Source organism: Rhipicephalus sanguineus, chromosome 3, assembly GCF_013339695.2.
Source record: "Rhipicephalus sanguineus isolate Rsan-2018 chromosome 3, BIME_Rsan_1.4, whole genome shotgun sequence".
NCBI lineage: Eukaryota > Metazoa > Arthropoda > Arachnida > Ixodida > Ixodidae > Rhipicephalus > Rhipicephalus sanguineus.
In genome coordinates, this window is record NC_051178.1 from 72,176,441 (window position 1) to 72,194,981 (window position 18,541).

Sequence of the window (18,541 nt, forward strand, 5' to 3'; positions counted from 1 at the left end):
TATATAAAGTTAACAAAACGGCCGGAACATGACCAAGACAGTGGCGTGCGAACCATGCGGTTAATGACAAGCGGGTTATGATTTTCATACTATGACCTGTAGTTTGTATTCGGCATACAGTCATGTTATGCCATATTAGGTATACATCCCATTAACGAAGCGGGCAGGAGAGCACAATGTCTTGGTCGGATAGATAGATAGATAGATAGATAGATAGATAGATAGATAGATAGATAGATAGATAGATAGATAGATAGATAGATAGATAGATAGATAGATAGATAGATAGATAGATAGATAGATAGATAGATAGATAGATAGATAGATAGATAGATAGATAGATAGATAGATAGATAGATAGATAGATAGATAGATAGATAGATAGATAGATAGATAGATAGATAGATAGATAGATAGATAGATAGATAGATAGATAGCCGGCTCACCTTAGGCGAATGCACAAGAGGCCCTATGAGTTTTTTTTTTTTTTTTGTCACGACTCGCGGCACCGCTTTCATGACGGAACATATTTGCGCAAGAAAGATTGAAAGCAAATATTGGTAGCATGCCACAAGCGTTGACTTATGACTGAAGGTTTATCTCACGAAACTCAGCAATGTAGTGAAGGAATGCGTATGCGTGAGGAGAAAAAAGCGATAAAACAGTTATTAAAATAACGAGAATCAAGAACTCGGCTGTGGTCATGCACTGAGTGGATATAAAATATGCTGGTCATCCTGCTCAAGTATTCTTTTTTAAAATTTCTACTCGCGCAGCGCTATGAAGGGCTGGCTCACAAATTTTCATTTTGCCTGGTCGTAAAATAAAGTTTGATTCTCTCTTTGCTTTAAATTGTAAGCCTCGGTGATTTCCCTCGCCAACTTGTTTCCGTGACGGAACAGAACCGATGTGCGTCCAAGACACGCCGCGCATCCACGTCTCTTTTGGCTTTCACAACATATTGAAAAACACCAGGTACATCCAGTGCTTTCCATTACGTGTCCATTACGCTCTATTAGGCGTCCCTCATAATTATATCGCGGTTTTTGGACACAAAGCCATAACTATTGTAAAAACAGTATGTCCCCTCTCAAACCTCATTTTAACTGCTGATAAACAGATGAATTAGGCTTACGCGGGCAATGCATACAGACAAAACAGTAAGTAACTTATGAAGCTCAGTTCTACAAATGAGCCAAAAATAAGTTTGCACATGCGCGGAAATTTCATGCTCTCCTAGGCACGAAAGCGTTGTGCATGGTGGTAGAATAAAAAATCAGCCAAGTTAGTTGTGGAAACTGCTCAGCATATCATAATTTCCCGTTAATGGCGCTAGTCTTCTGTATATGTAAAATAATCGCTTGGTGAAGCTTCTGAAGAATGCGCTCGTGACAAATCAGTAACTTAAAAAGTGGTGTCCAGCGTAACTTCAAGGCAAATAGTACAACTTCAGAAAAATAATGTGATCTGTAATCAAATAAATAGAAAATATATTTTCGTGAAGGTTGATTAAAAAATTCAATTCAAGGTCCACGAACAGACTTCAAGTTTTTAAGATTTGCCTGCATATGATAGTGCAGGGGAGGCCACTTGCTTTACGGCATTGGAGCCGACGTCCACGGATTCGGGAGAACCAGTCGTCGACCTTGTTTTCAAGCGGCGCGGACTATGCCGGCGGCGCGACTTTTTCGAGCGGGTCGAGGAAGCGATCGATTCTTTCAGTGCCGCCTTTCGTTCCTCGGAAGTCATGGCGTTCGACTCGAGCGGCTTATTGGGCGAACGCTTGATGAACACTTCCGGTAGCCACTGAATGGCACCGGCACTGACGATGACCATGACAGTTATGGCGACGCTAAGCGCTAGCGGATGCACCTCTTTCACTTTCTTGGCTGAGATGACACCAAGCACGGCACCCACGCGTCCGCAACTATAGGCTAGGCAAAGAGCAGTGCTGCGAATGGAGATGGGGCATACATCCAACGTGTATGCATGAGCGACGCTAATACATGGCGGGCACATTGCCAGCACCAGGCTTCGCAGATGTGGAAGCGCGGACCAGACGTCGAGGAGTTGTGCCACGGCGTATGTTGCTGCCGACAGGCACAGGATCACCAACATGGCGGTCAGTGTTTCGCGCTCTCCCTTCTTCCCCATTACCTGGCACGCGGTGAAGTAAATACAACACTGTAGGGCCGTGTAAGCCGCTGCGTGGTAGATGCTGGTCGGCTTTTCATGGATCAATAAAGCATAGAACAAAAACGTGAGGCTACTAAAGCAGATGACGACGGAAGCAACCTGGCGACGGAATACGCTCAGCCGAACAGCGACCTCGCCAGCAGTATCGCTCTTCAGTAGCCCCGTCGACGAGTTCGATCGCGCGCTTCCTTGCTGTCTTATTTGATCTCTGAGGAGACGAAGTGAGACTCGGGCTTTCTCCATGTCGACTCCGTTTTCTTTCGCAATGATAAGCATCGTCCGTTCCGCCTTGCGTATTTGCGACGTGCTGATCAACCAGCTTGGGGACTCTTCGACGGAATAGCACAGTAGGATGAGCAACGCGACCGGCAGTGCGAAGACGGCATGCGCGAGTGCCCACCGCGGCTGGAGAGCGCCGATGGCCTTCAGCAAAGGTAAGGAAACGGTGATACCGATGCCCGTGCCCCAGACGAGGTAGAGAGTGCGCTGTTCTTTTCCCACTGTCTCGAAAAGCAGCACGAAGATGATCATGTTCATCGCGTAAGACGAGCCGGACGCCAAGAACCTGGCAACGACAAAGAATGGCAATGTCTCTGCAAAGGCCATACATAGGCTGGCAATGAATAGGATCCCGGCCGCGATGAGGATGACAGGCCGACGTCCCAGCTGGTCGGACAGAGCGCCAGAAGCAGGAGCGAATGCCACCACCGCCAGCATGACAACAATGACTGACAGCTCGAAGAGCCAACGCCGCTCGCAGACCAGGTCCCAGCGGCTGATGACGCTGTCGGCGCGTCCGCCGCTAGCATAGTCCCACTCTCGGCACTCCAACACATCGCGTTCTTCCGTGCCGTTTTCCTGCGTTGTGTGGATGCGACAAAAACAACATGCCAATGTCAGGGCAGCTCACTCTTGCCCATTGGTGCTATATTATGCTGTCACATATTCAGATTGTTTCGTATTGTAGACGATAATTCGCTCCATTTTCACAGTATGACGCTATGCTCAACTCGCCTATCCTGCAGAAATCTCAAGACTGTCTTCATCCGCTTGAAGTAACGCTGGTCTTATCAAGAAAGACTTAATCCTGTTTGCGAATTACGTTAGACATGTTCTGTGGGCCATCTTTGCTGGAAACACAAATCGTAATCCAGGAAAGCGCTTTAGGCGTGTACGACTTACAGCACTGCACGGGCCCGGGCCGACCCGAAAGCCCGGGCCCGACCCGGGCCGTTCGAAGCGTTTTCCGGCGGCCCGGGCTTGAAAGTGCGGGCCTGGGCCGGGCCCAGGCTTGAGGTTGCGGGCCGAGCCGGACTCCGGCCCGCTCATTAAAAGGCCTAAGTCGGGCCTTCGAGCCCACGCCATTGTTATGCATTGCATGGTCTAAGGCGTTCTGTGCCAAGCTGAAGTGACACGTGCAAAGAGCTGGCTGTTAGTCAAGCTTAGCACAGAAAATTGAAAAACAGTTGAAGTTCTATTTCTTTTCCACAAAAACGAACATGGCTTCCGTGTGAGGAAAAATGAATTATACAAAAAAAATTGGCCGCGTATCTGCGTGCTTCGCTGCAAATGTCGTCGAAAGGCGATAGAGGAGGCGCTGCGTGAGATATGGATGCCATCTGGCAATACGTCGGCAAGCATGAGCTTGTGCAGAGGGCACGGAGGAAGGAAAGTTCTCTCCTTCCTCCGTGTAAGAGGGCTTTCGTCGGCGTACATAGCGTCGCATTTTCATCGCAGGCACATTTTTAGCGCAGCCTAAGGAACTAGGGTCTTTAGAATTACGTATCTATGTATTTTCTAGTAAAGGAACACACCACCTAATACTTACCTAGTGATGTTGCGCCTCAGATATGCGTAATGTTCGCTTTTTGATAGATATTGTACACAAGTATGAACCTATCCCCCAGTTCAAGATGGCTGGGCGTTCGGTAAGTGGTTCAACTTAGGCCGTGTTGCTGAATCGGGTGCTCAATCGTTTAAGTTCCCCAAGAAAGACTATCGTCCTTAAAACGCACTTTTAATGCAGCTGGGTGCGTACTACAAGACAGGAGGACCTGCTTGAAGCCGGACAGCCTGGACAACTTTCTGTTTTTGATCAAGAACATGTAGATATTTGCCTTTTTCTGGCATTTTCACATTCCTATTCCTGTGGCGTCGTTTTCGGGTGTGGTCTTTTTGTGTCACTGGGTGTTACTTTAAGCGTATTTTCTATCTTTATTTCACGAAGAAGGGTGAAACCTTTTATCTGGAATAGCATCAAGTATGGTGTGTAGTAGCTTGATTATATAATTATATTGTACGTGGCGATTACGTTTCCGTGACGACGTTAGAATGTGAACGATTCATATTTCATGTGCTTTTGGTGGGTCTTCACTATATATAACGTTAACGTTTTTTCATCTGGCTGCAACAAATTATGAATCAGGATCCTCTTTTAAAAAAATTTGTAATTATTGTTTCCAACGCGAGTGTAGAAAAGAGCATTAAAGAAAATGTCCCGGGTTTGCTTCTATCCACTTTTTCATGCTAGTTGTACACTTGTTTTAAATAAGTTTACGTAATTATTGTTTCCAACGCGAGTGTAGAAAAGAGCATTAAAGAAAATGTCCCGGGTTTGCTTCTATCCACTTTTTCACGCTAGTTGTACACTTGTTTTAAATAAGTTTTGTTGCTGTTTTATTGTCACTACACTGTTGTAATGACTTGCCATGTGCCATATAGGCAACATTTCATTTATATTTTTGGTATTACGTGCCAAAACCACAATATGATTACGAGGCACCCTGTAGTGGGTACCGGATTAATTTCGACCACCTGGAGTTTTTTAGCGTGCACCTAAAGATAAGTACACTGGTGTTTTGCATTTCGCCCCCATCAAAATGTGGCCGCCGTGGCCGCGGGAATCGCACCCGCGTCCTAGGACTTAACAGCGAAACAGCTTAACCGCTGAGCTACCACCGCCGGCAAGGCAACATTTCGATGCATGTACACACCGGATTTTCTGTCCGATCACCCGCTACGAACGCAAAACATCATTAATAATCATCATCAACAACAACTATCCTATATCGGGCCCGGGCCGAGCCTGGTTATGAACACACGCGCTCTGGATAAGTTTAGTAACGAACGCCCGGGCCCGGGCCGGGTCCAGGCTTGGAACCACGGGCCCGGGCAGGGCTCGGGCTGGGTTCGGTCATGTACGTCCGGGCCCGGGCTGGACTCGGGCTTCATAAAGCGGGCCCGGGCCGGGCCCGTGCAGTGCTCTAGACTATCCCGAGGTATAGGCGTGGGCTGTCACACGCTTGCTTCAGTAACACGCTCGACCAAACATGTCGCTACCCGATCGTCAAAATATTTTGCTTTCCCATGACCAAGTTGACAAGCGTAATTGGACGTTAGAAGTATTCTACTCATTGCAGGGAAAATGTCAGTATGGCAGTATAATGAATATTACGAGAGTTTTCTCGCGAAATACATAGCTGAGGCCCTGCTATGCGCGCGCCGCGTATGTCAGATATGCGTAGACTAGGCGGACGCGAATATTGAAGTTCTGTAATAGGAATCGTATGCGGATAACGCAAAAGCCTGCGTTCGAATATTCAATCGAAGGTTGAGTATGGAGCTATCATTAATGAGTTACAAAACGGATAGTAATTATACCTTCCATTACCCCTTTCTTTAAATTAGGGTGCACTGGTGGTGCCAAGCCTGAAGGAACAACGGTTCTGGGGGTCATTATTAGCATACCAGCCTAGCCTAGCCTTAGATAGCCAATTAAGACTATAGTCGGGTACAACTGTAGAAAAAAGGAGAGGCCCCGCCCATATGACCGAAGCGCGGCAGCCGATTGCCTCCGCGGCAAAGAAATAGTCCCGCTTCTTCTCCTTGAGCGGAGGCACCGGCCGTCCGGCTCGTGACGTCAGTCTAGAGCGCGCGCCCATTGGTGGAAGCGCGTGTGCATCCGCCTTTGAGGTGCAAATGCCGCTTTTTTCTAAAGTTGTACCCGACTATAGATATAGACACATGAGCATACAGAGGGGACATAAGTCTAGGAAAGCCAAGTTGACCCTATCTCTCTCTATTTCTTTCTCTGTCTTTCTCTCTCTCTTTATTTCTTTCCCTCTCTTTTTCTCTTGAACCTGCGCCTCCTTTCTATCCTCCTCTCCACTTCACCGAGCAGAGTTTTCGGTTAATGCTCGCCCCCCTCCTCCTTGCTGGCTCCTCGTTTTACTAGGCTTTACTTCAGTGCGTGGGGCGTCTATTTTTTTCTCCATCAGCCGCGAGTCTCCCAAGCACGTGGCGTGGTGGCACGCGCCGGCCGGCGTGCCATTCATAGCGCGCTTTGCTTGCCAATTCTGCGTCGGCTTTTTAAATGCAAAGCATTTCTTGAATACCCTTGTCACACGGGCAGTCTAACCACAGTTAAGAACGATGGCCGTTAAGTCTAACGGCTGTTGTACCTTATAGATTTCAAAACAGGAGAAAGTGCCTCAGATCAGGCTGGCCGACGTTTCGATAGGGGACCTATCTTTGTCAAAGGCGCCTTGTCATCCCTGGCGTGTTAGTTTTATGGGGTTAGTGATGACGTCATGTCCAGCGGCGGCGCGTCTGTTGCTGTTGGTAATTGATGCCTGGAAAGAGAGAAACTCGAAAGCAGAGGAGTAAAGCCCTTGCCACATTTCAAGAGAGTTTGCAAACACGTTCGGGTCTGCCATGTCAGAGTTAAAGGTAGCTGCAAAGAAAGAAAAAAAAAGGAAAAAAAGAAAAAAAAGGGGGGGTACAACTAAGCGAGAGGGCGAGTGCAGCCATCACAAAGCTGCAGAAGGTGGTGAGGAAGGGAACTACAGGCGGGGAGAAAAACCGGGAGGCTTACGTTTAAATGTCCGCCAAGGAGCTGCAGAAGGTGGTGGGGAAGGCAGCTACAGACGACAAAAAAAAAAAGGAAGGTACTCGGGCGGCGTACGTTTAAAATGCCGCCTGCCTACTTTAAGTGATATTGAAAGGGTTGCCTGAAAAGCAAGCTCCTGCTTAATGGGTGAAGTAATTGGCTGGCATATGCATCCAGTGTCGTCGGTGGCTTCCAAAAATTGGGCGCCCGTCAACTAAGAGGGTGAAGTAATTGGCTGGCATATGCATCCAGTGTCGTCGGCGGCTTCCAAAAATTGGGCGCCCGTCAACTAAGAGGAAAAAAAAAAAGAAAAAAAGTTGAGAGGAACGAGGGGCGGCCGGGGGGGGAACAATCAGAATAAGACTCGTAGAACTTCCTGAGAAAGCGAGGGCTGTGACAATGCTGGACAGAAGCGGCCTTTGGAGCGCGGAAAGGGGTAAGGAAACCGTGGTTCGGATTCACTAGAAAATGAAAACATCTTAAGAGAATAATATCTACACGTATGTGCACATTTATACATGCAAGGTTAAGAGATATTAAAAAAGAATAATGATAGTGTATTATGGGAGCTGGTTGGGATTTTATTTTGCGAATAGGTTAAGATTTGTGAAAGCTGAGCGTACTTCATGTCTCTTAATATTATAGGAATCATGGTATGGCTTTTAACGATTCCAAATTCCCACGAGCTAGATTTATTCCTGATGGGTGTAGGGATTGAAATTTGTGTATCAAATACGATTCCATGTATTTCCTCTCACGTGGTGACCGGAAGTTTGTTTGTAGAATGTAAAGTTTGGCTTGATCGAAATTGTGGTCTTGTTGATTGAAGTGGCTGGCTACTGCTTTTGGTAAGTTGTGCTTTGTGTCTGCGCGGTGGCCGTTCAGTCTTACATGAATTGGTTGTCCAGTTTCGCCTATGTACTGTTTTTTACAGGTGGCACACTCAATGCAGTAGATCAGGTTGTTTGAGGTGCACGTGAAGTTCGATGTTACCTTGTGAAGGTAATCGGATGCTGTGCTTTTTACGTTGGTGGCTGGCTGTATATGTTTGCACGTAGAACATCTTGGACGCCCACAGGGTCCAGACGTTGGTGTAGTTTTTGTTGCGAGTTTTGCATGTACGAGCATACCTTTAAAATTGGCGTTGCGTCTGTAGGCAACCTTAGGCGGTTCGGGGAAGATTTTAAGTTTCTGGTTGGTTCCCCGAACCGCCTAAGGTTGCCTACAGACGCAACGCCAATTTTAAAGATATTGTAACGACGTGGGATCGACGAGGACACGGAGAACGATAGGCAAACGCGCTTTATCATTCAGAGAAACTGCCACGTCTTCTTCGTCCCCGCGATGGGCCAAAAACACTCGCGCTGCTTCGTTGCCGTCGCCACTGGCACATACGCGCGGCATTATTCCCCCTTTAAAAATAAACATCGCCCCGATGTTCAACGTTCAGAAAGCAAGGTAAAAAAAAAAGAAACTGCGCAGTTAGTCACTGCAAGTATGGCTTCATCCGAAGCACGTGAACAATTTCTGGCGAATGTTTTCGGCGCTTTGAGCTCTGAGAGCCGTCCGGAACAACCTCGTAGTTGACCTCACTGACGCGTCGGATAACTGTGTAAGGTCCGAAGTATCTTCGCAATAGCTTTTCGGAGAGCCCACGCCGACGAATAGGTGTCCAGACCCACACCTTGTCGCCCACGTTGTATGTGACGGGTCTGTGTCGGAGATTGTACTGTCGCACATGCAAAACTCGCAACAAAAACTACACCAACGTCTGGACCCTGTGGGCGTCCAAGATGTTCTACGTGCAAACATATACAGCCAGCCACCAACGTAAAAAGCACAGCATCCGATTACCTTCACAAGGTAACATCGAACTTCACGTGCACCTCAAACAACCTGATCTACTGCATTGAGTGTGCCACCTGTAAAAAACAGTACATAGGCGAAACTGGACAACCAATTCATGTAAGACTGAACGGCCACCGCGCAGACACAAAGCACAACTTACCAAAAGCAGTAGCCAGCCACTTCAATCAACAAGACCACAATTTCGATCAAGCCAAACTTTACATTCTACAAACAAACTTCAGGTCACCACGTGAGAGGAAATACATGGAATCGTATTTGATACACAAATTTCAATCCCTACACCCATCAGGAATAAATCTAGCTCGTGGGAATTTGGAATCGTTAAAAGCCATAGCATGATTCCTATAATATTAAGAGACATGAAGTACGCTCAGCTTTCAAAAACCTTAACCTATTCGCAAAATAAAATCCCGACCAGCTCCCATAATACACTATCAATATTCTTTTTTAATATCTCTTAACCTTGCATGTATAAATGTGGACATACGTGTAGATATTATTCTCTTAAGATGTTTTCATTTTCTAGTGAATCCGAACCACGGTTTCCTTCCCCCTTTCCGCGCTCCAAAGACCGCTTCTGGCCAGCATTGTCACAGCCCTCGCTTTCTCAGGAAGTTCTACGAGTCTTATTCTGATTGTTCCCCCCCGGCCGCCCCTCGTTCCTTTCAACTTTTTTTCTTTTTTTTTCCTCTTAGTTGACGGGCGCCCAATTTTTGGAAGCCACCGACGACACTGGATGCATATGCCAGCCAATTACTTCACCCTCTTAGTTGACGGGCGCCCAATTTTTGGAAGCCACCGACGACACTGGATGCATATGCCAGCCAATTACTTCACCCATTAAGCAGGAGCTTGCTTTTCAGGCAACCCTTTCAATATCACTTAAAGTAGGCAGGCGGCATTTTAAACGTACGCCGCCCGAGTACCTTCCTTTTTTTTTGTCGTCTGTAGCTGCCTTCCCCACCACCTTCTGCAGCTCCTTGGCGGACATTTAAACGTAAGCCTCCCAGTTTTTCTCCCCGCCTGTAGTTCCCTTCCTCACCACCTTCTGCAGCTCTTTGTGATGGCTGCACTCGCCCTCTCGCTTAGTTGTACCCCCCCCCCCCTTTTCTTTTTTTCCTTTTTTTTTCTTTCTTTGCAGCTACCTTTAACTCTGACATGGCAGACCCGAACGTGTTTGCAAACTCTCTTGAAATGTGGCAAGGGCTTTACTCATCTGCTTTCGAGTTTCTCTCTTTCCAGGCATCAATTACCAACAGCAACAGACGCGCCGCCGCTGGACATGACGTCATCACTAACCCCATAAAACTAACACGCCAGGGATGACAAGGCGCCTTTGACAAAGATAGGTCCCCTATCGAAACGTCGGCCAGCCTGATCTGAGGCACTTTCTCCTGTTTTGAAATCTATAACGTGTATCCATCCGTCCGCTCCCTTCTTGATCTTGGGCTGTTGTACCTTGTCACACGACAACCCTAACCGCAGGTAATCCGCTTACGACAGTTTTCGTAAACGGAGGTAGGCAACCCCTGTTAGCGCCGTAAGCTGACAACATGGCGGCCCTCATGTCGGACGGGAGCAGCTCGGCTCCAAGCGAAATATTGAGCCAAAAGCGTGTCAACTGGACCGTTGCGACGACGAAAGCGTTGATACGCATTTGGGAAGATAAGCTACCGGCTTTGAAGTCCAATACAAGAAACCTGCAGATTTATAAATCCATGGTGGAGACCTTGAACTCCGGCCTGCCGGCGGGCGAAGGTCCGTACGGCGTGAAGAACAACGGAATACTTTCTATTTTAATTAGGCCTCCACCACGGCCGCTACATAAAAAAAAAACAGGTGCGACCTGCTGCGTGGCGCCGAAACGGCGTCCGGGGCCTAGTTCTCCTTGCGCCCGCTCTGGCGCCACCACACCGGTCCAGCTGTTCACGGAGAAGCGCTTCGACAGCCGCGTTTGTACGCGCGACACTTACTCCAATCAGGCCGTAGAATGCGCGTTTTATATCTTCACATTACAGGTTGAATATTGAAGTCGTTATTAGAAATGCCAAGAGATGCGCAAGATCTAATGTGGTTTGGCAGGCCTTATCTACAGGAAAGCTACGTTCTGTGCTCGGTTCTGAGGCCGACTGTGGAACGAACGCTTCGATCTCGTCTTTTCACAGGGTGCGAGGAACTTTTGATCTGAGGGCTTTCTCCTGAGCTTTCACAATCACCTGCCCCAACTATTGCGTCATCACTGCATTCATTCGCCGGCGTTTTCTGGGCTGCGCGTTCTTTTTTTTTTTTTTTGCATGTAGTGCGGATAACCGGGAAACACAGTTGGGACCGCAGTCGGAAGCAAAATGCTAATCTTCGTGTTCTTTTTATAGTCATCCTCAGTGAAATGTAATGCACATACCAGCGACCTGTCGCTTGTCTCCCACTTACTTGCTTTCCCTGATGACCCTTGGCGAGAAATATTCTTCAGCCACGCTTCGCGACGCTGAAGATCGCTAGGGAATTCGTGGTACTTCATAGTAGCGTCTCTTCTCGCGTTTGAATTGCACAGCGGCACACAACAGCTTCGCGGCATCTCACCGCTGGAAAAAACCGTCCGCCACAGACGCGCACACCAAATAAACGCACTCAGGCGCAAGAAACACGAGGAAAGATACTCACACACACGATCACACAAAAAAGCACACGAACAACGCATAAATTCCGAGCCGACCACATTGTAGCACAACGGCCGCTGCATAATGGTAGCACGAAGGGGCCTCTGCTTTGCGGACCGCGCTAGTGGCGTCCTCACCAAAAACTGCGGCCGCAACTGTGAACTCGACCGGGACGCGCTTGCCCATTGACGGCCACGCGACGCAGCAGGCCGCACCTGTTTTTTTTTATGTAGCGGCCGTGCCTCCACCTTCACGACGCGGTAGCTACCGAGACGCGTAGCTACGCGTTGGAAACGAATCGTTCTTGCGCAGAATGGCGCAGTTCTCGAACTTGTCCAATCATTTGCTGCTAATGCCGCTATGCATTTTCAATGTCAGCCCTGACTAAAGCTAAAACTGTGTTCGTTACACGCGTACAAGTTTGTTCGTGCTGCAAAAATCTGTTGTGCATTTCACGAGATTGATACACGGTTCCGTTCGTTCACTGATCAGGGCTTCACGCTATTTGACAGACGCGCATCAAAACGCGCTGCTGACGCGTCCATAATCGAGCGTGAAGCCCTGTACAAGGAGGTGTTGCACGAACGCAGCCATGTATCAACTAAAGAACGCATGGAAGCGCTAGAATAGAGATGCACAAGCGCGCGTCTATTGAATATTTGGCGTTTCGCGCGCTTTTGTTTCTTTCTCGGAAAAAACAAGCAGACAGATGTGACAGCGCCTCTGTCTGGTTTACGGTAACCGGTTACGTCCGCTAACTGCAGTTGGGTATAACAGCGGTTAAGCTTACCCGTGTGACAAGGGTATTAGCGAACCGTTGGCACTTTGAGCGTTTCTTTCTATCTATCTATCTATCTATCTATCTATCTATCTATCTATCTATCTATCTATCTATCTATCTATCTATCTATCTATCTATCTATCTATCTATCTATCTATCTATCTATCTATCTATCTATCTAACTAACTAACTAACTAACTAACTAACTAACTAACTAACTAACTAACTAACTACCTACCTACCTACCTACCTACCCACCCACCCATCTATCTATCTATCTATCTATCTATCTATCTATCTATCTATCTATCTATCTATCTATCTATCTATCTATCTATCTATCTATCTATCTATCTATCTATCTATCTATCTATCTATCTATCTATCTATCTATCTATCTATCTATCTATCTATCTATCTATCTATCTATCTATCTAGCCGCCTACGTCCGAGTCCTCTCATTGATCGCCTTCTTAACTTGGTGTCGACCAAAATTGGCATGGGAAGGTAAGAGGATATATGACTATAGGGTCATGACATCAATAATATGACAATCCTCTCGCGTATGTCCTCAAACCCTTTCCTCCAAACACGTGTGGCACATACCCGTTTACCACTGGCCGCGGTGACGGGTATGCGCCGCAGGTTATTGACAGTTTGTATCTACCCAGGAATGGCGAAAACAGACATTGGTCATTTAAATGCGTGGGCAACGGCAGCGTTGACCCGACGAATGGAACGAATGAAAATTAGGCGTGGCAATCGGGTATTCTACCACAGCGCCACGCCAGGTCTATAAACTGGTTTCGAAAAACAGCCTATCCAGGCTTAATGTCGGTGCAACGTCAATTGTGGTTATGGTGCTGGCTATCTAATTTTACAAGAAAGCAATAAACACTACATATGTACTCCTACGATACAGGCGTCATATCCGATTAACGTCTGAGGTTGCAGTGTTGGCTCCGCTTTTGTAGCAGTCTAATAAACATTACATTTGTATTCCTATAATTCAGCTAGCTACATTGAAGCATTGCTCGACCACGGAGGAATGTATTGTTACGGGTAGCTTGTTTAGTAACTATTTACAATGCACAGCGCAGGGTGGGCAAGATGGCGGCAGCCCAGCAACAACTAGAAAAGCGACGTCGTCTTCCTCCTCTTTCATGCAGCCACGCTGCGGCGGCTGTTTGGTATCATAACCCCCCGGCGGTAGAAGCACCGTCTCGGTGTTTAATCTACACAGATGTGGTCGAAGGAGGGTAATAAGGCTTGAGCCGAGACACGTGAACGACGTCGCTCGTAGCTGACGATGACGTTGTTGGATCGGCTGGGATGATCTCATGCGTAATGTCAGTCACCTGGCGAAGGACACGGTATGGTCCAGTGTACAACGACAGGAGTTTCTCTGAAAGCCCCACACGCCGAGTGGGTGACCAGAGAAGCACAAGATAACCCGGGGAAAAGTGCACGTCTCTATGACGACCACCATAAAGCTGTCTTTGGTGCTCCTGCGAGGCCTATAGGCGGTTACGGGCGAGTTGGCGCGCTTGGTCGGCGCGGGCGATGGCTTCGGCGGCAGATTCTATTGCGAAGGGCAGCAAAGTGTCCAAGGGTAGCGCGGGTTCTCGTCCATACAGGAGATAGAATGGCGAATAGCCGGCAGTGTCGTGACGCGAGGAATTGTAGGCGAACGGCACATATAGCAAATGATAATGTCCCAGTCCTGGGGATCAGCCGCAACGTATTTCGCGAGCATGTAGGCTATGGTAATGTTGAGGTGCTCCGTGAGACCGTTCGTCTGTGGATGGCACGAAGTTGTAAACTTGTGTTTGGTATTGCAAGACCGCAGGATTTCGTCAACGACAGCTGAGAGGAAGGTGCGGCCACGGTGAGTGAGAAGTTGGCGTGGGGCTACGTGCATTAAAATTATGTCGTAGAACAGAAAGTCCGCAACGTCCGTAGCGCAACTCATCGGAAGCGCTCGTGTGATAGCGTGCAGCGTCGTGTAAACTGTGGCGACAGCAATCCATTTATTTCCGGAGCTGGAGAGTGGAAAAGGGCCATGCAGGTCGAGACCAACTCGAAAAAAAAAACATGGCTGATCCCTCCGTCATAGGAATCCGTATAACACGAAAGTGAAACGTGTCTTCACAGAAGTAGTGCTTATTGTGTAATGATATATCAGAGCTTGTACAACGTCTATTCGTGTTTGGCAGCTATAGCACCGTTTGACGTGGATGCACCCATGTTGACAGCATGTCTCTTTCGCGACGACTAACGCCCATGATCATGATTAAACTGTTGTGGTAGCTGACGGTGTGAACATATATTTGGACACAGCGAATCGTGAATCCCGCGTAAGGATGATATCAACAAGCTCATAATCAACACTGGTACCCGGTATGCACTTCTTCAAAGCGTCGTCAATTAAGGAGAGAAACGGCACGGTGTGCGCTTTCTAGTAATGGGTAGCCGACGCCTGTGCTCATGCATACATAACACGCACTGCGCTTCAGCAACACGGGAGGTAGAGGTTCGTAGCCAGAGCCGCAAACGCGTGCGTCCCGCTGGCCTCTGTCTCGCAGGCGCTGCTCTCGCTCCACCAAAGCACGACATTCGCCCGTCGAAATCGCGTCCTTTCTGCAACGCATATTGCAGCAGTTTTGTTAGTCGGTGCTCTCGCAATTGAAGCAGTCGGCGGCGGAGAAATCCCGTTGGTGCACGTGGAAGATGCACTACTCCGATGAGCCGACGCACGCTAACACGAAGCCAAAGGCAAAGAACGTAACTGCGTCAAGGGTGCCTCAGCGACGCCAGCGCGGCCACTCTACCTCTCTGGTATCGAGACGCTTTAACCATGACCTCAGATATCGCGTGCAGTCTCGGAGTAAGCGCTAGTAAGTGTCGATCGTGAAGTATTACTTCTTTTCACCTCTCACAGACGGCGGCACCGCCCCGCTCCGCCCGCCGCGAAAGAGAATGTGTGAAAGATATAAGGCGCGTTCGCGCCGTACCCAGCATCTCCCGAGATGGCTTAGGGGGTAGCGCGCCGGGCGCTTGCCGTGGCGACCGCAACGTCGTGGGTTCGATTCCCAGCGGAGTATCTTGGTTTTTTTTCTTTCTCACCCGTTGGTGTCCATTTTATCAACGTCATATCCGTGACGGATGTATCTTGGTTTTTTTTCTTTCTCACCCGTTGGTGTCCATTTTATCAACGTCATATCCGTGACGGATGTACTTGGTGGACCCCGGCATAAAACACTTTCGTGTTAAAAGGTTCAGCGGGAACTTCGATTGGCTGAAGGCATCCAGCTGGAAGGGCAGACGGCTTTTGCGGCGCTGGCAGGGCTTGCAAGCGGCGACATAGCGTCGAACATAACGGGCAAGTCCAGGCCAAAAAAACGACGACGTACACGGTCGTATGTGCGGGAAACGCCCAAGTGGCCTACCAAAGGGGCGTCATGAAGTTGGTGAAGAACAGTCGAACGCAGGTGAGCTCGTATGTCGAGGAGCAAGTCGGAGCCGAGTGGAGAGGTTGTGGTGGTATAGGATCCCGTCTTTGATGAGATACATTCGTAGAGGCGCGTCGCGAGGCGTTGATTCAAGTTCGTCAATAATGGCTCGTAAAGAGTCATCCTGGCGTTGCTCTTCGCCAATTTTGACTAGCTGCGCTGCGACACAGAAAAAAACGTCTGCAATGGTGTCAGTAACGGATGGTTCCTCCACAGGGTAGCGGGATAAACAATCCGCATCCTGATGCAATCGTCCTGTTTATACGTTACAGAGAACGTGTATTCGTGCAGCCGTAGAGCCCAGCGGGCGAGTCATCCTGTGGGATCCTTGAGTGAGGCTAACAGCAGAGCGCGTGATGGTCGGTGACGACACGGAATGGGCGTCCGTATAAGTATGGGCGAAACGTGGCGACTGCCCACAATAGAGCGAGGCACTCGCGCTCCGTGATTGAATAGTTGCGCTCGGCGGGAGATAGCAGTCGGCTTGCATAGGCGCACGGTCGTGTTCACGTTGGTGTTGCAATAACATTGCTCCTATGCCATGCCCACTGGCGTCAGTGCGGACCTCGGCTGAAGCTGATGGGTCGAAGTGAGCCAAGACTGGCGGCGTGGTAAGCAGGGTCGTAAGATGAGAAAAAGATGAGGCTTGATCAGGGCCCCAGTAAAACGGGGGGTCTTCAAAAGGTCTGTGAAGGGGTGTGCAATGGTCGCAAAGTCCTTAACAAAGCGCCGGAAATAGGAGGAGGAGGAGGAGGAGGAGAAAAACGGAAAGACAGGGAGGTTAGCCAGTTCTCAGACCGGCTGGCTACCCTGTGCTGGGGAAAGGGGGAGGGGGAGTGAAAGATGACAGAAAAGAGATGTTACAAAAAGAAAAAGAAAAAAAAGAACAATAGTACGATAAACGACACTGCTTAAAGTCTGTCTATGAGATTAGTTTTGCGCAAAAAGCGCAATAACGCTTTCAAAGCTTTCCGTGCCGAGGATGGTTTCGTCCAGTGTCCTAAAATCTTTTCCTCCGACAGTGGACGATTGTCAAGTCTATTTAACGCTTTGGACAGTTCTCTTTGTGCACTGGCCGGAAATAGGAGCACGGCCCCAAATACTGCGAACATCCTTTGGGGACTTCGGAACAGGAAAGTTTATAACGGCGCTAATTTTCTCTGGATCTGGGCGCACGCCTGTGGCATCGACAAGGTAACCAAGCACGGTGATTTGACGACGAGCAAAGTGGCATTCGGAGGAGTTCAATTGAGGTCCGGCTCTACGGAAAACGTCAAGAATTGCCTCTAAACGATCTAGATGTGAGTTGAATGTGGGTGAAAAAACAATAACGTCGTCGAGATAACTCAAGCAGGTGGACCATTTGAACCCTTGGAGCAATGAGTTCATCATTCTTTCGAAGGTGGCCGGCGCATTACAGAGACCGAAGGACATCACCTTGATTGAACTGATAAAGACCATCAGGAGTGACGAATGCGGTCTTCTCGCGGTCCATGTCATCGACGGCTATCTGCCAGTAGCCAGACTTGAAAAAGTTGAAATAGTTGAAAAATAAGTAGCACCATATAGGCAGTCTAGGGCGTCGTCGATGAGGGGCAAAGGGTAAACATCTTTCTTTTGTAATCTTGTTGAGGTGCCGATAATCTGCACAAAAGCACTTGAGCACAAAAGCACAAAAAATTCTTTTGCCCCCGTCCAAAGTGCGCTACCTAACCATATAGGTATAATGCACAAAAGCACCTTGTTCCATTCTTCTTTTTGACAAGGACGACGGGAGAAGCCCAGGGGCTGCAAGAGGGCTCGATAATGTCTTTCGCGAGCATCTTCTCGACTTCCTGTTGTATTGCTGTACACTCCGACGCGGAAACACGATATGGACGCCTGTGAATCGGATTCGCATCGCCAGTATTGATGCGATGCGTAACGACGGTCGTTTGGCTTAAGGATGTACTGGCAAAGTAAAAAATATCGCGATAGCGCTCCAGAACGTGGCAGAGAGCTTCCGCTTGATCAGACGTGAGGTCCGATGAAACCATCCGTTCAATGTCGATGCCCGAGGAAGGTGATGAAGTCGAACCATGGGCTGAGCTGCAGCAATCATCCACTCTGAAGGGCTCGACATGGTGGTCCTGAAGAGCGGTAATTTGGGCGAGGGAGATACCCTGTGGGAGAACTTGTGCAGTCAGAGCGAAATTGACAAGAGGAAGGCAAGTGCGGTTTCCAGTAATTATCAGAATCGTGTGCGGAACAGCGACACCACGCGTAAGCATCACGGCAGGAATCGGTGCGACCATGTAATCGCCGTTAGGTACAAGTGGCGTGGAAGATAAGTCGACGTGTATAACGAAGTTAGACGGGAGGCGTATGAAGTCGATGCAGCTGAGACGACTTTGAGGTGGGTAGGTCGGATCGGAAAGGAGAGGCAAATCAAGGTGGAGAGCTGGCTGAGCAGTCTATGAAGGCAAAGTGAGAAGCTAGAAAATCCATACCGAGAATGAGTTCGTGAGGGCAATGTTCGACAACGGCGAAAAAATTCACAGCATATCCACGGGTGAATGATGAAGAGCTTGGGTGAAGCTTCTGTAGCAATCATGGTTACACAGTGAAATCTTCAGTGGTTTCGCCCAGCAGTAATCAA

General features: G+C 48.4%; 1 protein-coding gene across 1 annotated transcript in view; it reads right to left on the reverse strand.

Moving 5' to 3' along the window:
- Positions 1-1,551: 1,551 nt before the first annotated feature.
- The window catches only part of LOC119385570 (solute carrier family 22 member 7), a 28,211-nt gene continuing 11,221 nt past the window's right edge, over positions 1,552-18,541 (reverse strand). The window contains exon 2 of the mRNA XM_037652984.1: positions 1,552-3,054. Coding sequence (XP_037508912.1) covers positions 1,552-3,054 — 1,503 coding nt within the window. The remainder of the gene's footprint in view (positions 3,055-18,541) is intronic.